The 25,255-nt window shown below is 42.7% G+C and overlaps 1 protein-coding gene across 1 annotated transcript; it reads right to left on the bottom strand.

The window, feature by feature from the left end:
* Nucleotides 1-606: 606 nt before the first annotated feature.
* LOC144692972 (alpha-1-antitrypsin-like) lies at nt 607-17,402 on the bottom strand. Its single transcript, XM_078562177.1, has 5 exons — nt 17,303-17,402; nt 16,423-17,099; nt 5,308-5,578; nt 2,697-2,844; nt 607-929 (listed from the first exon to the last, which is right to left on the bottom strand). Exons 2-5 carry the CDS (start codon nt 17,090-17,092, stop codon nt 741-743), a joined length of 1,278 nt encoding a protein of 425 aa, XP_078418303.1. The 5' UTR covers nt 17,093-17,099; nt 17,303-17,402; the 3' UTR covers nt 607-740.
* Nucleotides 17,403-25,255: the final 7,853 nt, after the last annotated feature.

The raw sequence follows: 25,255 nt of genomic DNA, 5'->3' as shown, positions 1-25,255 counted from the left end.
CCCAGAGAGCTTAACCTGTAACATATTTGTTTGGAGGTATTAAGCTCTAAGTAAGGAGCAGCTCTTAAAGTTAGCCATTGAGGGTAAAAGTAGATGCAGACTGAAGAATAGAGCGATTGATCACAATGACATAGCAGGGGCAGCGAGCAACCTTTGTCCATTTGATGCCAACAGTTGTAGGCTCTGCTGCAGCAGGCACATCAAAGCCTAATGTTTGCTCTGAAATTTTCCAGATGGAATTTTGGGCACAATGGGACCTGGGCCTGTGTGGTCATGGACTTAGCTTTTCAACACCAACCCACTTTACTCTGCCAGTGCAGCCTCATAAAATAGATCGATTGAGTTTTTAAAAAATCAACATGTCATACAGGAAAAAAACACCATCCAATTGAAAATTGCAATCAGCTCTTCTGAACCATCTTAGTCATCAAATAAAAGAAATTAAATTTACCAGACAGTACTTCACAAGCAGCTTTGGACAAAAAAGCTGCAAATGACACCATAAAAGTTCAGATGCATTGTCTACTTTAATGTAAATGATATTAAACAACTTGATACTAGGCTTTATACAAAGCATGGTAAACAATAAGTCTACATTTGATACACTTGGTTATTATTGTATAGAGCTTTATTTAATGAACCTTCGAGCTATTTAAATGTTAACAGCTGTTACAAGTAATTTCTTTGTTTTCAATTTATTGATTCTGCATTTTTCTGAAAGTGTGGAGTACCCACCAGTATTAAACATTGGGGTTCATCACTCTTCCTGCAAACAGCACACTCTTGGTGTTGTGTTCAGCAATTAATAGTAAGAAGGGTCTGTTAAGTTTAAGCTGAGGAGGCCTTGACATTGGCATTAAACCAACTCCTGTAGCTGCTGTAGCTTCTGCTCCTCTTTCATCCACATCCAGCACTGCCTCATGAACCACCTACAAGAACAAGGAAACATGAAATCTGATTAACCAAAGTAACAGTTGGGATTTTATCAGCCTTTTGTAGAAGGGCTGGATGAGAAGGGTGGTAAAGTGGGCTCAGGAGGGAAGCCTGGCATGTTCCCATTGCCCACGGATATTCCCAAAGGTAGGAATGATAACAGCTCAACTGACCGGAGGCAGGTGGCCAGTTAAGGAGCTGCCCCTGTTCCACTGACATTACTTTGCTGGAAGTTTGGCAGGACCACCCCCCCACCCCACCCCGAGCTCTCAGCTCTATGATCACCGAGCCTGCCCAAGATTCAGTGATCATCCTTTCGCTGTAACCAACCTCTCTCTTCATGGTAATTATTATTACCTTCTGCTTTATTGATGCTCATAGCACCAGCACTGCTTTGAACCTCCCTTTATTCAAAGCTGCAGATATACCCTTCTATACCCTACCTTGCCCGCTCCATCTTTATTGTATTTAACTCAAGTCTTGAAGCAAAATGGCTCACTGTGGATGGATTTCCTTGAAGCTGTTCCTGCTCTGGTGTTGGGACTGACTGAATCAGGGTTTTGCCTGAACGACCTGTGAATTTACAGCAGGAGAAGGGAAGCAGCTTTGATGAAATTCCTAGGCATTTTTTCCCAGAACATCAAAACTGCGAAACTTCTTATCTCCCTCAGTATTCCCTACAATGTATAAGTTTTTAAAACCCAAGTTTGGTGTCTCTAAGCTACTTTGTCTTCATGTATCTCATCCTGTCATTGAAATTGCTGCTTGTCAGATTTCCTGTGTTACTTGAACAACATTATCACCCCGTTTAAGATACAATAATAAACAATGTAGTTAAAGTAGCACAATCTGCAAATTTCCAATGGAATCACATTTGAACCTTTACCAATTATTCTATTCATGAGTCTGTGTTCTTCAGTTTGGCTTCCTCATTATTAATTTATGCCTTGCTGAAGTTCCACTCAAACACTAGAATCATAGAATCATGCAGTGCAGAAGGAGGCCATTTAACCCATCATCAGCCAAGAGTTGGGGGTTTAGTGACGGAGTGGAGGTGCGGAGTGTCGAAGAGCAATTTCCCAGATTTTCTATCCTCTAATTGGCCTGGATTTTTAACCTCTTTTTGCATTGCCAACAAAATCACATGGTTTTGAGTGGGATAGAGAGTGCATCTGTTATGATACACAAAGAATTGCAATTATTTGGGACAACCTGGACGGAAAAGCGGGTCTTTCCCTTGCGTGTTTATAATAGCTGCACTAATTGTGGATACTCTTGCTTGGATATTTGATTCCTATTTATTGTTGAATTATGGATTCCAGGATATTGTTAACAATGTAGAAACAACTGATCATGTGCACGCTTGTCACAGCTGCAACTTGTTATTTTCTGACCACAGGACATCACTGGTTTTATGGCAAGAGTTACACAGGTCAGCAAAATGGGAAATTGTAATGCTGCCTTGTGCAGCTGGGCTAGTCTGCTTATGGCCAGAAACTAAACAATGGCCTATGGTCACCAGAGCCTCTGACAACACCCATTTAAGTAGTCTTTAGCACAAAGTAAAATATTTCTTGGAGGTTGAACTCCAGAAAGGTAACATGCAAGAGCAAAAGATCACAGGAAAATTTAAAGGAATAATTATGTCTTTTGATGATTATTCAAATCTTAATATTTGAAACATTCAAATAACTTGTCCAGGTTTCACAATCTGAATAAAGATTGTGTTATGTGCATTTCAGCTAAAAATGAAAGTGTTTTACCTTTGATACATATAGTGGTGCAGATTTCGTGATCTTGGAGAGGTTTGCATTATTACTGAAGACGTCTAAAATACCCATTGCAATCAGTAGGTGTTTGAGCTGGTAGGAGGACTTCAATGACAACTTTGGGAGGCGCAGATCCACAGACCTATTTGGTGTCAGAAAGATAATTTACTTCACTCATTATTTTCTTCAAATTTGTACACGTGTCTTATGAAGCCTTTCATTGCATGTATATAATATAAATATATATATATTCCCACTCTTCATCCATTGACTCCACTTTTTGCAAGGCGATGGTGATCTTAGCTGGAACATGGTTCCAAGGTGTCATTGGAATTTTCTTGACCATACACTCTTTTTCCAGCAGGGGGCACTGGATAGCAGCCAGGGGCAGGAATGCCTAGTCACATTTTTGCTCTATGGGCACAGAGAATCTGGGGAATCTACAGAGAATTGTATTTATTGAAATAGATGTCATTTTAACAAGAAAAAGTTTTAAATTTAAAGTAGTTGTTGGGAAAAAGGTGACTAAGTTTTGCTTTGATACCAGAAATAAAATTATTACTAACTATAATGATCTTTATAAATTTCTTTAGTTTTTAAAATTGCTTTTGATTTCCACACATGCTAGGAAATAAGTATGGAACAGGAAAAGTTTATTTGACTTCACTAGCATATTACATCCAGGGAAAGATAGAAAAACATTCACTAGGTTGGATTTTGCACTAGTTTGGTATACCTGCACTAACCCAGGGAATTTCAATGGGGTTTTACACTGAAACATACTTGAAGTTAGAGACCCAAAAAGCACAGGGTAGCTAGGACCAGGGCAAGTAATTGTGCATTTCTTCAACCAGTCAAATTGAAGAAGTATTAATGAGCAGCACAGAGTCTGAACTGGGAAGTGTCATCAGTTTGGATAATGAATTCAATGTCAAATCAAGTCCAGAAACAAAATGAAATGAAAAAATGGATCAAGAGAGAGGGAAAAGCAAAAGTTAAAAAAATTATTTAATTTTAAGCATTTTTAAAAATCTCCAACAATAATTAAAATCTGAAGGAATATGATTCCACAGCTGTAAAATTTAATTTTGAATGCCAGAGAGATTGGCAGTAATTAAGGTTTATCACACTGTTAAAAGAGTAATAAAATGGGTCAGCCCTAACATTTTCTGGCAAGTTTAATCCACATCTATGAGGCAAGTCAGCAGCTACTTGCTGTTCAATGTATTTGAATGGTGAGTCAAACGGTGAGATGTTGTTTTTTGCAAGCTTCTGGAGTAACATTGCATCTCGGACAGTAACTCTGTATTTTCTCTTTAAACTGAGCATGTGTGATTGCCAGAAGTTGCTGCCCGATTTCCATGAAAATAAAAGTGAGCAATATTAGTCTCACTGTTACTTCTACCACAAAATACGATCAATTAGCTCCTTCTTGGTCATCTGTCTTCTAGAATTCTCACATTGCAAAGCCTTGGGGTTGATGGCACCTCATTACAGAATTTGTCCTCCCAATTAAACATACACACCGAGAAAATGAAAGTTTTCCTGATTTTATTCATATTATAAGTGAATATATTATCCCTGCACTGGTGCATCACTGTTCAGTAGGAAAAAGACAAGAATTGGGTACTTTTGACTCTCTGTGATTTTCTAAACCTTTTTATCATTAAGAAACTAATAAAAATAAACCTCATGGTTTAGGGATGGATTCCCCTGTCTTATGATGTCTAATGGAGGCTGAAATATATTATTTAACGCTGTAAAGCACTCTTCCCAACTTACCTTTTCTTCTCAGGAGGGTCAGTAATTATTGATAAAACTTTCCTGGCCAAAAACAATTAATGCAAAACTCCAGAATATTAAATATTCATGGAAGTAGAGACATAACACACAGGATTAGGAGAATAAAACAAAAACAGAATTACCTGGAAAAACTCAGCAGGTCTGGCAGCATCGGTGGAGAAGAAAAAATCTTCTCCGCCGATGCTGCCAGACCTGCTGAGTTTTTCCAGGTAATTCTGTTTTTGTTTTGGATTTCCAGCATCCGCAGTAGTTTTTTGTTTTTATTTAGGATCAGGAGTATGCTGTACAGCCATTGATCACAGCTGATCCTCAGCTCAACTCCTCTATCCTGTCTCATCTCCATATCTATCAATCTTAGCCTTGAGCATGAACTGTATTTAAATTCCCCTGGGGTCATGGTGGGATTTGACCTCATATCTCCAGATCATTAGTTAAGGCCCATGAAATTCTAACCAAGTACCATTACCACCAGGCTACCCATAAATAACTGTGCTTCTGTAAAGGACTATATGTCAGAAGTAGGATTCCTACTTCTCCAGTGCCCTTGAAGACACTGCAAAATGACTTGGATCACTTGGTCACACTAATCCCTCTTAGATTTTTTCCCTTTTGGGTCTTCTTTCATGAAAGCAATGGATTTTGGAGCAATAAGAGCAGACAATCTTAAAGGAGTTGTTGACTAAAGTAAAATTACCAGAAAACATTGATCTTTTGTCACCTTGCCTCTGATTGTAACATACCACCTCTGTGCAGCTGAAAAATAATTACATTTAACTTTATAGCACTGATGTGATAAACTTACCCAATCCGTAATGAGTTTATTAAATTTTGAAAATTGGTAATAGTCAGATTTTGTTCCACTCCTGCCAATTTTCCTGGGTCTGGTAGAATCAGGACTAGAGAAGCATTTCCTTTATACGGAATCAAAATCACAGAACTGGCAAGTTCATTATCGTAATTCATAGAATATCTTCCTCTCCTCTTCATCATTTGAACTTTAACTGTTGTTGTATCATCTACATGAAAGTCATCTTCATAAGTGTCCTGAGGATCAAAAGGTTTCACCCATTTACCTAAAACAACCAAATAGAGTAAATAAGAGGCTGTTCTGAACTGTTTACTCACCTGTATGAAAACATACATATTTTCCTCAGTTCATTAATTTATAATCAAAATTCTTTTCAAATCCTTCCATTGCATCGACCTTCCCTTTCTCTACAATCTCCTCCACCCTTACAATCCTCCAAGATCTTTGCATGTCTCTAATTCTGGCCTCTTGCACAGCTCTGACTAATCACTTTACCATTTCTTGCCTTGGCCTTACCCTCTGGAATTCCCTCCTGTCTCTCTATCTCCGGAGTTTCTCTTTAAAACCTACCTCTATGACTAAGCTTTTTGTCATCTGTCCTAATATTCCCTAAGTGGCTTGTTGTTAAACCTTATTTGATAATGGCCCTGTTGACGCTTGTTACAATTGTGAGGTTTATAAAATTATTGTGTTTTAGGATTGTATCTTTTGGTTAATGGGGTTACTATACTTTGGGACTGTAGCTTTAAACGTAGGGTTGATGAAAGGGGTCATGTGGTCTGTGCTGGAGTCTGTCTGACAGTAAGCCTGGGTGGGTTTAACGGATCTGAGGAAGACTCAGATTGTTTTATTGAGAGGCTGGTGCAAGATATTTACACTTGGACAATAACAGAAGTTTCCAAGCCTACAAGGAAGCAACCCATTAGAAGCTGGGAGGAAGCAGTGAACTGTTTGCTAGAAGAACTGTAATTCCATGGAGAGTGCGCTATGTGGTATGTAAAAAGGAACAGTTTATTTCTAGAGTTTAAATAAAAGTTGCCTCCAGAAGAAAATGATGTTTAGTCAACAGTGTTTCTCTTGTCTCATATCTCTCTTTTCAGCAATATTCAAGTCCTGTACTACCAAGTGACTGTTCATTTGATACAGTAAAATATTTAGTTTAATTTAGTAAAATATAGAGTTTAAAATATGAAACATTGACTTGTTTCAGAGGGCGGTGAGAAGTGACTGAGAAGCATTCTGGGAGAAGTCAACGCAGTCACCGCAACTCAGATGGGGATCGAGGAGAAGGTCCCTTGCTCCCAACAGGAGAAAGAGCATCCAACAGAGGGTGGTGAGAAGTGACTGTGAAGCATTCTGGGAGAAGTCAGTACAGTCACCGCAACTCAGAAGGGGATCGAGGAGGAGCCACTGTCAAAGAATGGAATAGGCCCAAACATTACATTGCTGTAGTGTTTCCATCCCTCCCTTCTCCTCAAACCAAAAAAAGAGAGAGAGAGGGAGAGGCAGTACCTTAAGGAGTGCATTAGACCTGCGAGGGACACTCTTCTGAAAGTGGATTTAAAAAAAGGCAGCTGATTGGTGAGTAAATCCTGGTGAGTTTTTTTTTCAATCTATTAAAGTAATTCATTGCTTAATACTGAAGTAGGAGCTAAAAAAAAAGTATAGAGTAGTACTGTACAACTATAATTAGTCAAGAAACAAGGTTTCTAGCTAACATAACTAAGGCCCCGAGCTAGTGTAATTTTTAAGGGAGTAACTAGCTTAATCGAAAGGGACGTCATGGCAGGAGAACTCAGACCCGTGATATGCTCCTCCTGCAGTATGTGGGAAATGAGGGATGTTTCCAGTGTCCCTGGTGACCATGTGTGCGGAAGGTGTGTCCAAATGCAGCTTCTAGCTAACCGGATTTCGGAGCTGGAGCTGTGGGTGGACTCATTGTGGCGCATCTGTGATGCTGAGCAAGTCGTGGATAGCACATTTAGCGAGGTGGTCACACCGCAGGTGAAGATTACACAGGCAGAAAGAGAATAGGTGACCATCAGGAACAGTAAAAGACTCAGGAAGGTAGTGCAGGAGTCCCCTGTGGTCATCCCCCTCTCTAACAGATATACCACTTTGGATACTGTTAGGGGGGATGGCCTCTCAGGAGAAAGCCAGCAACAGCCAAGTTCCCGGCACCGTGGCTGACTCTGCTGCTCAGAGGGGCAGGAGGGAAACAAGTGGCAGGGCTATAATGATAGGGGATTCAATAGTTAGGGGCACAGACAGACGCTTCTGTGGCTGCAAACATGAATCAAGAATGGTATGTTGCCTCCGTGGTGCCAGGGTCCAGGATGTCACAGAGCAGTTCAAGTAGACAAGGTTGTAAAGAAGGCATATGGAATGCTGTCCTTCACTGGCAGAGGTATAGAATATAAAAGTAAGGATATAATGTTGGAATTGTATAAAACACTGGTGAGGCCACAACGGGAGTATTGTGTGCAGTTCTGGTCACCACATTACAGGAAGGACGTAATAGCTCTGGAGAGAGTGCAGAAGAGGTTTACAAGAATGTTGCCAGGGTTAGAAAAGTGTAGCTACGAGGAGAGATTGGATAGGTTGGGGTTATTTTCCTTAGAACAAAGAAAGCTGAGAGGTGACTTGATTGAGGTGTACAAAATTATGAGGGGAATAGATAGAGTGGACAGGATAAAATTGTTTCCCTTGGTGTGGAATTCTAGAACCATGGGACATAGATTCAAGATAAGTGGCAGAAGGTGTAGGGGGGACATGAGGAAGAACTTTTTTACACAGAGGGTAGTGGGTGTCTGGAATTCGCTGCCCAAGTTGGTGGTAGAGGCAGAAACTCTAAACTCTTTTAAAAAGTACCTGGATCTGCACCTAAAGTGCTGTAAGCTGCAGGGCTATGGGCCGGGTGCAGGAAGGTGGGATTAGAAAGGGCACCTGGGTGTCCTCGGGCTGGCCTGGACAAGTTGGGCCGAATAGCTTCCTTCTGTGCTGTAACTTTTCTATGGTTCTATTCTTTCAGCTGTTAACTGGATGTTCGAATTTCTCTTTAAAAGTTACCAGCTTCTACGGAAATCATAACACACTTTACTGTGCTAAAGACTTTATATAGATTGTTGTTGATTTCCTATTATTCTCCAACGGAAGAAAATAAACACCATAGAAATTCCTTAAAAATCTTATGGGCAATTATTTACTTTTTGCCATTTATACTAATGTAAGTATGATAGGAAAATGTCACAGTGTATTTTTTTCTTTCAGATCTCATTACAAGAAGTTGAATGTGTTTGTGTGTGTGGAAGCCTTTCTTTCATACTTACCCAAGAGCTATTCTAAAACTGGTGAACAGGACATGCCCAAAGGAGAATTTTTCCTTTCCTTGTTATGAGAAAACAATTAGTTTCCACTGAATGCTTTAGTGTGCTGATGATAAGACTGAGTTCAAGATTACAACAGTAGTTGTGGTTGTACATCCGTTCACATTGATTTTACTTTTAATGCACAGCGTCATTGAATTATGATAGCCATTCTTTATTAAATTATGTGTCCTAAGTCAAAATCAAGTTATAAAGAAATGAATAAATGTCATTACCCGCCTGAACAGAACTTCTGTCACCAGCTTGAAGCAACTGTGGACAGCTGATTGGGAGACTTCACACAGATCCCCCACTGACCCCTGGAAAGAGCCGGAGGCATAGAAGTTGAGGGCCACTGTGACCTTCAGAGCCACTGGCATGGGGTGTCCACCCACACAGTTGGATGTGATCTCAGGCCCAATCATCTCACAAATGAAGGTCACAGTATCTCTGGAGAGGCAGAGCCTCCATCGGCATTGCACCCCAGGCATATTGAGGTAGCTGCATCGCTGCATGTAAACCCTGGCAGCAGGATAGTAGTGTCTTCTGTGGCCTCTTCCGCCTTGGACTACCTGCTGTTCCTGCGCCTATCCTCCCACAGGTCCCTCCCCTGCATATGGGCATCTGGCCTCCTTTCCCTTCTGCCCCTCTCTTCCTCCTCAGAGGAGGTGACACCTACGGGGACCACAATCCTCATTCCCAGTGTTACAGAAGGCTGTCTGGTGCCTGGAAGGGTCCACACGGTCAAAACCTTCCGGGAGCCTTGGAGACACCAATGAGTTCTGAAATGAACCCTAGAAATGTCAAGACTCAGAACAGAGATGATTCTGTTAAGTTCAAATAAGCAACCAGCAGCAAACTATCTCCTAAACCCCTCATTACTCACAATGGTACTGCTGCAGACCCGTTTTACCCCACCCTTGGATGAGGTTTCATTAAAAGTGGGCTGCCCGCCTGCCCGTTTTGCCCATGTGATGAGCACGAAATCGTGCAGGCAACGTAAATTCGAGTATAATTGGCTTTTTAATGGACCAAGTGGTACTTTAATTGTTGGTGGGCGTGGCTCTGACACCCGCGCCTGCCCGCCGACCTGAAGATTGTTCGTGTGTGGGATGACGTTGGGAGGTTTGCCCAATGTCATCTTGCACTATTTCATGACCATTTGGGTCTGGCGCGTGCCCGCCTGCTTGACGTAAAATTCTGGCTCAAATGTAAAGGGAACAACAATTTAAACTAATATATCTATAGTATAAATTATTGTCCCCTTTACATTTGGTACTCTTGTGAATTGTCCTGATGAGTGCAAGAAAAAAAGCTTTGACAATGTGTGTCTTTTTCCAGCAATGCTCAAGTTCTGTACCACCAAACAACTCTTCATATATTTCTCGTTAAGCATTGTTTTTCCTGTCATTTTGAAAGTCTTTTATAAGGTCTTAAAAAATCCAGAAGAGCATCGGTTGGGATTAGTTACTCTCTCACCTTTACTTCTTCAGTTTGTTTCAGGAAGGCAGTTTCACTATCATTAATACTCTGCAAATTTGAGAAACTACAAAGAATTACAGTAAAATCAAGTGTGTAAGTCATATTGTTGTGTGGGCCACTACCCCATTCTTTTACACCTTCCAGCAGGGTGTCCCATTACCTTACAGCAGTATGTGAAGCTGGTGCCCAGGTTCATAGGAGATACAAGCCTGTACAAAGCCAAGATGACAGCACAGCTAATTTAAAACAAATAGTTTTCACCAGCCTCTGCCTCTGCAATGGGTAGATTTGAAAAATTCCCTCCTTTTGTAGGAGAACCAGCAGGTTTAAGTGCAATGCATTAATTCCCACTCAGCTGATATCAGTGATGAGCTGGGGCCTGAAGAACAGAAATTATCCTCCCATTTTTTTCCTGAATGGAGGGAAATTCATCTCCCAAATTAAATGTTAGCTGAGTATTGTTGTGTACTGTAATTCAAGAGTAGCGCTCTTATTTTTTCTGCTTATCTAATGGCTATTGATAAAACCTGGGAAACTAACAGTGGGGAGTTTCTCTGCTAGCAGTGTGAGGGACAAGGGTGAAAAAATCTTTTTGATAAGGTATCCTAGATATTTGCTGATTTCCAGCCCCCCAACATTGCCAACAGTTCCTCGATTATTCCTCCAATACCTTTTAGTCGGGTCATCAGTCTTTAGTACCAAATCAAATATAATTGCAAAATCTACAGGAGGAGATAAATAAAGCAAACAGAACAAATATCTGATGCAATAGGTTACAATGTTCTTTCATCCATGGGGTCTGGGCTTAAATCCAGCTGAAATTGGTGAGATGAAAGGTTCTCTCACTGTTGACTATAAGTGAAATTAATGTGGTCAGGTCTGACTCCATGGTTGATGTGAGTACTCAGCACAAAATGTTTCAAATTAAGCATTAATTGGCAGTAACATTGTGATCACTCTCAGAAGGGCCACCAAATATGGCTACTGAGAAAAGTTGCTGGAGGGGTGGGGGTGGCGGTGTCTTTTGAGGCAGAATGAGAAATGCCTTGGTCTGCTGTCATCTATACACCACCTGACCTCAGATTGCTTGACATAATAACAAACAGTGACCATCTCAAACAAGAGGGAATCTAACCATCTCCCCTTGAGATTCAACAGCATTACTATCACCGAATCCTGCACCATCAATATTCTGGGGGTTACCATTGACCAGAACCTTAACTGGACCAGTCATATAAATACTGTGGCTACAAGAGCAGGTCAGAGGCTGGGAATTCTTGTCGAGTAACTCATCCCCTGACTTCCCAAAGCCTATCAATCATCGATAAGGCACAAGTCAGGAATGTAATGGAATACTCTCCACTTGCCAGGATGTATGCAGTTACAACACTCAAGAAGCTTAGCACCATTGTCACGATTATGTGACTTGTGCATAAATGATATTAACTGTAATTTCATCGGCTGATCAAATATATATTAAACTGTTTAAAATGGACTTTTTAAAAGCAAGAAAGGACACTGACTTAAGATGGCTGCTACAAGTCACCTGATGTCTGGCATTACAAGTTGACCAATTTCTGGAAAGTTCCAATATGAATCACAATTTAGACATGTCTTGGCATCCTTTTATGGAATTTCTCAGCTGCTGACATCAAGGACAACTTCAAAAGACTTACTGAAACTGTACCAGACCTCATATTTGTACTTCTATAAGGCTACCTCTCAAGTGTAGATAGGAAGTCTACCTAGACAATAGCTACATGGAAAGGTTTTTTTTCCTATCTCATCAAGATGGATAATAAACTATTCAGAAGATAATGGCTGGGGCATTATAGGCCATGGACAATAGCCACAGTTGGTTCAGACATCAGCTAAGCAAAGACTTTCTGAAATCATTATGGGGAGAGAGGTCATGTGATTGGAGTAACCGTTCTTGAAATCGCTTTTAATATAGCAGGCAAGCTGCTAAAACAAGAGTAGTCCTGCCAGAGGGGCAGTAATACCTTTCCCCTCCCTTTGTACCTCAAGTGAAGGCCCTATCTCTATTCAAGTTTAAAATCCAGCACAGAGATATAGAAGTTTTCATCAAAAGAAGCTTCAGGCGCAAAAAGCATTGACTTTTTGGCAAAGATTTAAAAAGGGACTATCTCCAGAAATTGCAGTCTACATGGACTTCAACTCCATTGAATTTTCAAAACCAGCATGATGAAGAATCTGCTGCAGCCACAGATACCAGCAAAGGACTCATAAACAGTGAACTCTCTTGTTTTACTTTTTGTATTGAACTTGTATGGGCTAAGAAAGTAACTACCTTCTGAATAGTTTTCAATTTTGCATGCTTGTGTGTGTGGATGAGTGGGTTGTTAAGGTCGGGCATGAATTTACCTTTTTAAATATTTTTATATCTTTACCCATGTGGGTTTTTTACTCAATACAACCTAACCTCTTATTGTTTTAAACTGAAGAAAGCCAGCCAGACTAGTTTGATCAGCACATAAATGGTTAAGCACAGACATTCATCCTTATAATTCACAAAAAAATCCTGTTATAGTCAGACTGGAAGTGGTAGAATAGGGGAATCATTTTTACCCCTCCTCATGTGGCCGCAACACCATCTTGGACAAAATAGCCCACTTGATCGGTACACTATCCGCCCCCTTAAACATTCACTCTTTCCACCACCAATGCAGAATGGCAGCATCGTATGCCATCTGAAAGGCACACTACTGAAATTCATCAAGCCTCTTTCGACAGCACCTTCCAAACCCGCGACTGCTACCATCGAGAAGAACCACAGCAACAGACGTATGGGAGCACCACCACCTACAAATTCCCCTCCAAGCCACACACCATCTTGACTTGGAAATATGGCCTGGATTTTATGGAGCACTGTATTCCCTGCCCTCCCCACCGACCAAAAAGTCAGTCATCAGCCCAGCCACCCAAAACCCAGCTGCCTCACCATGATATTACACTGGGAACAGCCTTAATTGTTTCCGCCCCCAATCTGTGGTGAAGTCCCACTCTGGAGAGCAGCCGACCAATCTGACTGGCCAGCAGCTTTGTTGAACCAGCAGCGCCAGTATCGAGCGGTGGCCACCGCTGGCACTACAGGCAGTCCCCGAGGAAGACGACTGATGGAGCCTGGACTTGGTAAGTTTGGGATTTTGGATGGGCCTGTCTGGCAGACCCCAGTTAGGGGTAGGGAGCTGAGTTTGACGGGCCGGGAGGGAGGGTTAAAGAGGAGGGAATATAACCTTGTCAGGGACCCCACCACACCCCCCAGCAAAGGAGTTACTCTCACTTCCTGTCCCTCAGCAACCTGCACAGTGAAAGCTGCCAGGCTACCCACCTTGCCTCTGGCTTCCCTTGCCACATGCAAAATAGTGGTGGAGACAGAATGAGGTCCTTAAGTGGCAATTAATTGGCCACTTAAGGGCCTCAATGGGCCTGGGGGCGGCTGGGCTGCCTGCTTTTCCCATCCACCGTAATATGAGAGACAGATTGGGGGTGGGCAGGAAGGTGATTGGAAGGCCACCTGCTTTACTTTACCAGCCTCCACTGCCTTCAAATACACCAACATTGAGCGGGGGGGGGGGAGGGGGGAAGAGGAGATGGGAGTGGTGGCTGGTGGTGTTGCTGTAAAATCCAGCCCTATATCGCCATTCCTTCACTGACGCTGGGACAAAATCTCGGAAACCCCTTCCTTACAGCACTGTGGGCGTACCCACACCAGGTAAACTATAATGGTTCAAGAAGGTGGCACACCATCTTCTCAAGAGCAATTATAGGGCTGGGCAATAAAAGAGTTTTTAAAAAACTGGAAAAGCAAGATGGAAAATGTTCCAATCCCCAGCACTTTGTCACCAACATTCTGAAATGAACAAAATTCCCATTTACTAAAAAAAACTGACTTTCTGTCTTTTTAAGTGAGACTGCTATTGAATAGCTGAATAATGGATAGATTTGTGTTGTAGACAAACACCTTCTAAGAATTAAGTCAAGGCTGGTTAAATTCACTTTGCTCTGGATCACTAAACTGAACGGACAGGTGAGGTTTTTAATCATAACTCGTCTTGGTCAAGTTTTAAACAGATACCGATGGTAAAACTCTGCTTTGTATTAAATACTTGCTGCATTTTTTCACATGTTAGACTGCAAAGCATGGGAAACTCAAAGCAACAATAACCTAATGCTAGAATATCATTTGGAGGACTACCTCTTGGAATATAATTTTAAAAATAGTCAGGGAATAAATTCTGAAATTATATATATTTGTTAACAAAATATGAAATAAAAGATAATTACGAGGATTTTTAAAAAAAGTTTGTTGTTGATACAAATTTAGGGTCAGCCTTAGATATTCTTTCGAGTTAGCGATTTTTTTCTGCTGACAAACCATCATCCATATCACAACCAGGAATTTGCTTTTGCAAGCCAGTATCTAATTGACCTTTCATGACCTGGGGTATAACAGTGTTATAAGAATTGGATATCGTGATTCTTTCACAAGTGTTCCTTTGTTCTTCAGCAATTTTCTGGAAGGTGGTCTTTAATGAGTTGAGGTTGGATGTCGATTTTGCAATTGTCAGATGAGAAACTCAATAAATATTTGAAGCAATTTTCAAACTTGATGTTGTATTCCTTTTCCAAAAACAAAATAATAACTTGCGCCACACTGGCACTTTTAGCTGCCTAAATAAACTTTCACTCTTTGGTAATAGCACCTTTATTCAGAAATTTGACCAATTGGCTAAGCCTACTGCTGTAGGCTGGTTTTCTTTTAAAAGCAGCCATAGGGCCTTATTTTACGTGTCCCCACTGGGTGGGTGGGTTTTGGGCAGGAGTGGCACCTAAAATAGGGTGTGTGCCCAGTCCTTCACACCCACCCCCCCGAACTCACCCCCCGTAAAATTGGGAGGCGGGGGGCGGTGGCGGGAGTCAGGCGCTGAAATTGGCAGCCCACCCACCATATTTAAATAAATAATCAAGGGTCAATTAGTCTTGTTACCAAACCCTTTGACCCTGATAATGCGCTACCCATGCCGTAAAACATTTGGCGTGGGCAGTCAGGCGGGCAGCCCGATTTTAAAAATAAGTTCTTCAAAGTTCGGGAAGGAAGCGGCTGCCCTATGCTTATTGGGGCGTGGTCCCCCAAAGGTGGAACCACCCCTTTCTTCCTACTTGCCTGCAGCCTTAAATCCAACCCCTACCCCCCTGCCCCCTTCCACCCCCGTCCCTGACCTTCCCAAGCTCTCCCTGCCCAAGACCCCAGGCTTACTTGCTCCAGGGATCTGTGGGCCTTCTTTCTTCTTTGCTTGCAGTCCCAGCAGCAGCCATTGGCGCGTTCTTGGCACTGCTGGGACTGATGAAGCAGCAAGCCAATTTAGGTTGATTGGCAGCTCCAGTGAGGGGCGGAAGTCCTACTTAGCCCATTTAGTCAGCCTGCAGCGCGTACTTTGCTTCTGGGGGTGGGTGGGGAGGGGGCTCGGTGGTTGGGGGGGCGGGGGGTGAGCCATTGGCCCCTCCCACCAACCCCTCTCATTCCTGTATCATTCAGCCCATGCCTTCTTCCTCAGTCCCTATTAACTAACGTAGAAGTTGAGTTTAATTCTCCACAGGAAGCTCGACTTCCAATCACTCCCCTCCCCAGTTGGTTGGTCAGTAGAGCTGGCAGTCGAATTGTCTATAGCCTTATTCACCCCACCCACTCACGTCCTCATTCAGTTTGGGCTCTTTTAGAACTAACTAGAGTGAAAACACGACTTTCCAATCCTAATGATGCATGTGTTTGCTTGGAATTTGTTTTTAATAAGTGACATGTCCCTTCAATTTAACCCCTTGAAAGCAAACTTTACCTTAAAAACACATTTTGAGTGAAGTTACACCAAAACCATCCTGCCCCATTCCCCGCCATTTTGTGGTTAATTGGTTGAAAGTATCAAACCTGTCAGAGATTAATTCATCTGTGTACATTTATTAACAATATGTTACAGCACTAAAGTTCACAAGATAGCTTTGATGGAAAAAATGTATTTTGTTCTGTTTCAACCAGTTTAATAGATTAATATTTCACCAAAACAACTTAACTTGGATTAAATTTCCCTTTATATTACCAATCCTCAAATGACAATATTATTAAATGTTCTATCCCTGATGATATTAAATTAAATTAAGAGATTTTCCTTCCTGAAATGTAAAAGCGACACCTTTGTTTTAAAAATGCTTTATATGTGTATACAACCTACAAAAGACTTCTTACCTTTGAACAAGACATAATTGAGAAGTATCATCAAAGTGTTCCGATTAAGGGTTTTAATAAATTCTTGAATTTTGCCATTCGTTTGCTTCCTCACATAAGTGTTGATCTTTTTTTTTGCTTTGTCCACTGCTTTGAAATCAACACCAATTGCCTCTGCGTTATAAAATTGCCTTGTGTCCTCAAGGAATTTCTTTTGAAGGTTTAATCCCTGCTGGATGTGCAGAGAGCTCCCCATCGTCAAATGCAGTTCACTCTTTTCACTGGTTAGCTCTTGAAGGAGGTACTTGAATGCTACATGCACCTCGGCTGCATCATTCTTTGACATATTGTAGTACCCAAGAACCCGTAGAAGCTGATCTCGAGTGTTATGTTTTGCACCCAGTGACAACATGGCCAGGCTGGAAGAGATGCTTACTGGAGAGAAGAAAATATTCTTGGCAGTTGCGCTTGGCTGAGAGGCAATCTGTCTGTAGAGACGCAAGGCAAAATCTATATTTGCAGCTGAAAGTTTGAGTACAGACAGTTGTCTAACTAGATCGTTTTTAGATCTTGAACCAGTATGAGCTTGCAGAGTTGTAGCTTTCAATGCAGAAACCTTTCCATTATCACCGGCTATTCCACTGTAGAGCACAGTGATGAGTAACAAAGCCACAGGAATCAGTTTCCCCATCTTTAACCTGCAAAGGAAAGAACAAACTTGTTTTGCAGTGCTTTGAGATTGTTCAAAATCTGCGCTGTATTCATCTAATTCAAGCTGAGGAACTGTACAACCTTAATGCTGATGTTTCATTACACATAGCAAGCAAACTGAGTTCTAAAGAGGTTCAAATATTGTCAACTGAATTCCTAAGACAAGTCCATTTAGTAAGCAGCTTCTTACTTGATGCCTGACTGTAGTTTTAAGTCCTTTTGCCTGAAATGAAGCAGACTGTTCTTACTGTGGTTTTCTTCTTCCTTCTACATGGTCTTTTGTGTTTAATGCCAATTTATACCCGCAGAAAGTGCAAACAGATCTGTTATGCATTAATCAGTAAACTGACCTTCGGTCTGATGGTCAACATTGCTATACAATGGCATTTGGGTTGCAAATACGATTCATGCAGCTTCTATAAGCTTCAAAATATGTGACAAAATTGTTTTGTAACATTCCGTTTGTCTGGGGAATTATTCATTCAAAAGAGGAGCATGTCAATTCTTTTATCACCTCCTCCCTGTGACTTCCTCCGAGCTGCAGCTCTTCTCAGTAAATTTTGGTTACTTTATCACCAGATAATGTCTTAGATTAATTGTTAATTCCCACCATCCTACTCAATTTATCCTTGTCAATAAATACCCAATATTGCAGTTGCAATTAATACTTTACAGATAACTCTCATTTTGATTTTTCCAGAGGATAATATGAGGAGTGAACATTGAAAAATAGACCAATTGTAAAATTCATTTGTTAAGTTTCATAATATTATTATGGTTTATTGTAAAATAGGTTTATGGGTGTGAGTGTGGATGGTTCTGTCTGTGTGATTTCATTAAATTAAAGTCAGATAGACTGCAAGCTTGAAATTATCAAAATAAGTTAGGGATAAAAGGCATTTGAAATGCTAATGAGTAAACATGGGTGAAGTCTTAGCATGTAGGGTGTGAATGAAATTTGCATTTTTAGATAAGTGAAGGAGTTGTTTGGGTTTTAAAGGGATGATAGGATGTTTACAACTAACAAGGTAAATAAGGCAAGGCTAATATGTTTATTTTTCCCAAAAGGTACTGACCATATTGGCAACATGAAAGATTTTTATATTATGGGAAAAGCATATTTCCAAAGACAAGGAGAACAATGGAATTTATAGATTAAAGAGAGCGAAACACAGGAAAAAGGAAGGAAGGTGATGTCGTGGGGCACTTGTAAGAACTAAAAGGAGTGTATAAAACAGCTTTGGGGAAGCCTCCAGCCATCTTTGCAGAAGTCTGCTGCATCCAGTAACTAAAGTTGGAGAAAAGTCTTTGGAATTCCACTGTTGTGTGGGTGCTGTGGTAAATCTGCTGGCTTGCTATTTAAATTTAAAATATATTTTGGTCTTAAAGGGGGTGTATAGTTGAGAGTCAGTTTAATTAAGAATTTTGGGATTTATTATAATATTAAGTAACTGTAATCTTATGTATGTGCTTGAAATCCTTTCTTTTGTTAATAAATGTTTTAATTTAGTTTTTAAAATCTCTAAATGTGTTAGTGGACTCATTACTTCTGAATTCAGTACCCAAATCTTCTTGCAATAAGTACAAATTGCAAAACCATTGTGATAGCGTGGCCAAGTTTCCCTTGTGAATTTGATCTGCCTGGCACACATCACCTGCCATGTCATAACAAAATATTTACTAAACATGTAGCCACCCTAACTTGGCAGCATTCCAACTTGTGAGATGAGTCAACTGTGTGAGAATTGCTGATAAAAGATATTTTGTTGAAGCCTTTTGTCTTGCACTCTTCAGGACAATCACAAGAATACCAATGTCACAGGAAGCAACAACTTTAAGAAGAGAGTGCTGATTGGTTGGAAAGTGGACTCCAGTTGATCGAGGCATTGCCATGGAGAATGCACCAGTTAATGGTGACTGACATTTAACTGTCAAGCATTGTTTGAAATTTAAACCAGGCAGCTTGACTGTGATTGGTCAAGGCATCCAAGTGTTCGTTCCTTCCTCTCAACGAGTCAGGCCAGGGCCCTCGGGCAGCTGAAGGGAGGAGGAGCGGCAGCTGGATACCCCTGGGCCATCCACTCAGTCTTGAAGGCTGACCATTCCCACCAAGTCCCCTTTGTCTGTGACCCTCTCAACCTCGTCCTCTGTCACCACAGAGGGAGCCAATGAATAATTCTGGGGAGAAGTGTGTGTGTGTGTGTGGGGCAGGGTCTTTGGGAGCCTCGTGCAAGCACTTTCCCACAGACATCGATCATCCCGTATCGCACTCATCTAAATGTCCTGAGCATTTTGAATGCTGCCTGCTGGGGTTCACTTTCAGTTGTCCATCTGAGCTGACCTGTACCTCTGCCCACCCAGTGATCACTCTCCCATGCAGCATCTGATCTCGCCCACCACTACTCTCGTTTCACTTTCAATTTTGACAGCATGGTGCTAATTCAGTTCACTTTCGCTCCCCTGTCCTTTATATCCCCCAGTCACACATTTTCCTTCCCCCATCACCACTGACCCCACTGGCATCACCTTCCACCTTCTCTCCATGACCTACCAGCCACAACCCTTTTCCTTTGGGGATGCCCCAGTGAACATATACGTTCCCTTCCTTCCCAAAAATCCCACCCCCATTACATTAACCTCCCCGGCCTCCTCCTTCCCACCCCTCAGTGTCTGTGTCTGCCTCCAAGTGCCCACCAACCACCCTCGCCGTCCCTCCTACTGCTACTGTTGAACCTTCACCCTCCCATCCTACCACCTCACTCTGCACTCGGTCATTCTGGCCATTCCCTAATACCACACTCACCCTCAGTTCGCACCCCGGGAGGCAGTCATGGACCCATAGACCCCTTCTTTGCACATTGACCTGGAAATCCCTCCTCTGGACCCCTTCCTCCCCTGGAACCCACTCCCCCCTCCGGACCCCTTACTCTGGAACCCCTCCCCCCACTTAGTCCTCCCTGCTCCCCACCTCCCTCCCTGGACTCCCCCCGCTTTGTCACTCCCCCTTCCTGACTCCTTCAGACTTACCTCTTCCACCACCCTTAGACCTCCCCACCGACTCCTTCCTCCAGCCTTACCTCTTCCTCCAGCCTTACCTCTTCCTCCAGCTTTACACCTTCCCCCTTTCCGAATCCTTCCTCCAACCTTACTTCTTCCTCCAACCTTACTTCTTCCTCCACCTTTACTCCCTCCCCTCTCCGCACTCCTTCCTCCCTGCACTCCCTCCCCTCACTGCATTCCTTCCTCCCCCTGGACGCACTCGCCTCTCCGCAACCCTTCTCCCCTCCAAACTCCTTCCATTTCACATTCCACCGCCCTTACAACTAGCTCCCCAGTTGCCATCTTTTCCCCCGTTATCCCCCTCCTCCCCTGGACTCTCACCTCCCCAACATCACCCCCCTGACACCTTCCTCCCCCACCAACCTCACCCCCCCAATACCTTCATTTCCCCCCTCACAACCTGACCCCCTTAACAGCTCTTCCTCTCCCAGTCGATCCGAGGATCTGAGACATTCTTCTCCCACCCACTCAACCATCATCCATTGTGAACATCTACAGTGACTTTCCAGCTTCCGTGAACTGCTTCGCAGCAGAGCCATGTCCATGAGAATCCACCCAGCATGCCATGGATGCTCCTCCAGGGTCCTGTTGCTGTCGGGCTCCAGCATCTTCTGCTCCAGGGATGTCCATGACGTGTGAAAGGCCCTGGCAGTAAGTCCCGACTTCTGCACGTCACACTTATCAAGTCGTGTTCTGAACTGGCGATGTGGGCGTACGAACCAGCAAGGTGGCGGGGGCATGAGTCCGGTGGGCTGGGCTTATAATGATATGCTGATGTATTACAATGAGGTTCCCCACGTCAGATGGCGGAGAATTTGGCCCACCGTCGGCAGGCTGAGCGGACGATTGCAAACTGCTTTCACAACATCGTGAAACCGATTCCTGGCCTTCTCATCATATTGCCTGCTCATGCCACCGAACGCTATTGGACATGGATGATTCCACCCTCTGTGTTAAGCATCTCAGGTCCCGGCTGCATTTGTTATAAATGAAGATAATGGACTGTCACAATCATACTAACAAGCACTAGGCCCCTTATTTGTATATGCGAAGGAGTTACCTCCTGCTTCAGGCATGGGCAAGAGTCACCAATTACTTGACCTTACCTAACATGGCAGATTGCATCCTTACAGTTAGAAGTGTGCTCACTATTTTGGGGACTTAAGAGACCACTTGGTGCCTTAAATACAAACCTTAAATAGAATTAAATAATTCTAGGCAAAGAATTTCTTTTCATGTAAGGTTACTCCAATTTTCAAAGGAAGTTGAATTTGAAGCCGACCAATTACTGAACCTGTATTCTAATGACAGTTAAAATTAGACACAGAGAGAGAGAGGGAGAGAGAGTCAGAATGAAAAACAGAAATGTGTATGTATTTTATGGCCTGAATTTTAACTGTGGCGGACCTGGGAGCAGTTGGGAAAGGATCAGCCAGTGTGAAACGCACGCTGAAATGCTCAGCATTGCCGGGGTGGGAAGAGGGTGAGCAATGACGTCACCATGGGCGCGGTTGAGTGCTGGCGAGAAAGCTCCCTCAGGGAGCTGCAGACCTGAAAATGCCCAAATAAAGCTTTTAAAAGCTGAAAAAAAGGCCATTCAATCACCTGAAAATATAGCTGATAAAATGCTGCCCACAGACATTTATTTTTATTTTATTTGATCACAGAAATGTCATCCCGCCCTTGGATGAGGTTTGATGAAAAGTGCAATGCCGCCTGGCTGATTTGCCTGTCTGCCAGCCGTAAGGTTGGATGGGCCACGCAAGATTGGAGCCGTTAATGAGAGCTTAATTGTCGGCGGGCGTACTTCCGACTTCTGTGCGCGCCTGCCGAGCGAAATATCGCGTGAGTGCGCTATGACGTTGGGACCCTCGCCCAACATCTTCTCGCGCAATTTTACGCCCAATCGGGTTGGGTGTGCGCCTGCCCATGGGATGTAAAATTCATCCCTATGTGTGTGTCCGGGTCTGTGTGTGTATTCATGAGTCTAGATATACCTAGAGTGCTTACCTGAGGACCATTCTGCATGATTGGTTTGCCCCAAGTCAGCGGCACCTTTGGTAATCTAATTTATGGATAAATGACGTAGGTGAAAATAAGGGTTATAAATAGCACATTGAGGATTGTCTTGAAACTCAAAAATGAAGGTGCAAAGTAGTGCTCTCTGGTATGTTTCTGTTATTTGGGGAAGAAGAGATCACCAATAAAACTGATGATGTAAATGAACTATTGTAAACCTGGTATCAAAAGAATAGTTCTAGCATAAATAACTAGAAGTATTTTCTGAATAAAGGGGATTGGTACAGGAGAGATGGGCTGCAAGTAAATCAAATGGGAGCAAAACAATAAAAGAGGGAGGGATAAGCAGGAATCAAAAAATAATTATATAAGAAAGCATTGTATTTATACAGCATCTTTCATGACTCCAGGGCATCCCAAAGCACTTTACAGCCAATAAAGTACTTTTGAAGTGCAGAACGGTTGTAATTGAGGGGATTTAAATTAGATAGATGCCTGTCGGAGTGTGGAGTGGGGGGAATTGCAGTGGTTTAACTGGATTTTAAATAGGATAGATCATAGGATAGAATGTGGTTAATAGATGTATTGCATTCAGAAATCCCAGAGAGATGGACTGGAGTCCAGGAAAATCAATCACCAGCAAACATGAAAGGAGGCTAATCTAGTTGTATACACAAATGGCAGAAGCATTAGAGCTAAAATACTGGAACATGAAAACAGTTGTGGCAGTGGGGAATATGTGCTGGGAATAGCAAAAACAAGGCTAAATGCAGAGGATGGAAATGAATTTAGCATTTGGGTGTCTAGAGTGTTCATAAAGACCTGAGTGTACAAAGAAGGAAGTGGTATAGCCGCGTACATCAGGGATAGCTGGAAAATAACTGAAGTTAATCCTGTGGGGTCGACACCCCTTGTAAAAAAATCCAAGTTAACACAAGGGGGAGAATTTTACGATTGCCGCGTGGGCACGTGGAAGGCCTGACCCTTCGTGAAATGGGGCGCGAGTTGAGGATCCTTATGGGAGGCAGAGGGAGCGGGGAGGCCTTCATTCAGAGGACTTTCAGTTAGGACTCCAAAGCATGGAGTCAATATGGTGGGAAGAGATGCACCACCTTAATGATGGGTGCTGATGAGGCACTCCTGTCCCTACCTCTGAAATAAACTTTGCAGCCCATTATATGTGTGATACACGACTCCCAGGCCTCTTCCCTAACAATTGCATGAAGCACACTAAAGCCATTATAAATGATCTCACATTTTAATAGTGAAGTGTGAGATATCCATAACACCATTACACATGTGTCAATGAAAAATTATTCACCCATCAGACCCCTTACACGATCACAGTGACTTAAATTTCTGCTTACGAGTGCTACATCTCGGTGCTTCCCCTTCACTGGCAGCTGCATTGGACGCACGTTGCCAACTCTGATACCCTATTGGCCTTGATGGTTTTTATGGCTGTCCTCAGGTTACCGTGGCCTGTATGGGCCCTGGCAGGGCGGGAGAGTCCTGTGCGATGGCTGGGCACTACTCAGTTGTCGCGGTGTCCTCAGATACGATGGTCACTGGCAGAGAGGTGGAGGAGCTGCTGTCATCATTAGGAGCCCCCCGGATGCATGGAGCTGCAGGTCATCCACCAACATGAGATTTTTTTGAACCTCCCTACTCACCAGAGGTGGACGGAACAGCAGCAGAGTCATTAGGTGCCTCATCCATCTCTCACACCGGCAGTGACCCGCTGAGGTCACTGCCAGTGTGTGGGCTCCAAGGTCTGAATGCAACACCAGAAATCCCTGATTGAGTTCCTGGAGCTGCCTTTCTATGAGAGTCGCCACTCTCTATGGAGGAACTCTCTATGTGCGTTCAGAGCTCTGGGCCGATGTAGTGCTCATGTTCCACATGGACTCCTCCAAAACAAAGACCATAGCACGTGGACCCTCAGGGGTCTCTGTCAGATCTTCACGTGCATCCTGCTGGGCATCCAGCGTCTGCTGCCTAATAGACAACTCCAAAGGCTCATTTACCTCAGCCTCAGCATTGTCTTGGTCTCCAGCAATCCTCTGACTGCCGGCGCCCTGGGACCTCTCTGCCTCTGCCAGCTCCTCAGGCGAGTGTGACATGCCTTCCCCAGCATCGCCGTGCCTTCACTGTCGCTGGGTCAAAATCCTGGAACTCCCTCCCTAACAGCACTGTGGGTGTACCTACACCACATGAACTGCAACGGTTCAAGGAGGCAGCTCACCATCACCTTCTCAAGGGCCACTTGGGATGGGCAATAAATGCTGGCCCAGCCAGTGAAGCCCACATCCCAAGAATGAATTTTAAAAAAAGAATGCATTTTACAATTTTAGTTGAGTTATCTTTATTTAAAATTAAATTAGCTGCTCGTGAAAACTCAGAACATTGTTCACAATGATCAATAATTAATTCAACCTGAAATAGAGCACAAATTGTGAATCCTTGTTAATGGCTATCAAGTGGATCAGGAATCGAATTAAGGTCAACTTTGATAAGATTTAATTTATCATAGGTAATCCAAGACCACCTCAAATAGTTAGTCTCACACTTCAACGGATACAAGTGTTTCAAACTTTGAAATGTTTGCAGGTGGTCTTCAGTACTGTTGTTACAATCTTAACATTAAAGTGAAGAGTTGTAATAGGGCAGCTTGTTCCTCAAGCAATTTTTAAAATTTCCATTTAGACTGGGCTATTCATTGCTACTAGTATGCATGGTAAGGAAGAACTTACATTTACAGTGCCTTTCAGATCTCAGGATGTTCTGATATGCTTCACATATGTATACGAAGCACTTATGTGGTGTAGTTATTGTTTGTTATGTAGGTGAAAGTGACAGTCAATTTGTGCATAGCAAGGCCCGACAAACAGTAATGAGGTAACTACCTAGATAATCAGTGGCATTGGTTGGGGGATTAATATTGCCTAAGGTTGAGAAGAAGCTGCCAAAGCGGGTATTGGCGTAATCTGTATGTACAGTATAATGGCAGTACAATGACTGCTGCAAAACAAGCCCATTTTTCACTCAGTAAAAAGGCACAGTA

Source organism: Cetorhinus maximus, chromosome 18 (assembly GCF_964194155.1).
Source record: "Cetorhinus maximus chromosome 18, sCetMax3.hap1.1, whole genome shotgun sequence".
Taxonomy (NCBI): domain Eukaryota; kingdom Metazoa; phylum Chordata; class Chondrichthyes; order Lamniformes; family Cetorhinidae; genus Cetorhinus; species Cetorhinus maximus.
This window is presented reverse-complemented; position numbering and strand designations above follow the sequence as displayed.

Excerpts from the sequence above, each read along its gene's own strand:
- LOC144692972 (XM_078562177.1), bottom strand. The coding sequence starts at position 17,092 with ATGGGGAAACTGATTCCTGTGGCTTTGTTACTCATCACTGTGCTCTAC. Across the intron at positions 2,845-5,307 it reads ATAAACTCATTACGGATTGG|GTCTGTGGATCTGCGCCTCC; the intron begins GTAAGTTTATCA and ends GACACCAAATAG. Across the intron at positions 930-2,696 it reads CACCACTATATGTATCAAAG|GTGGTTCATGAGGCAGTGCT; the intron begins GTAAAACACTTT and ends TTGTTCTTGTAG.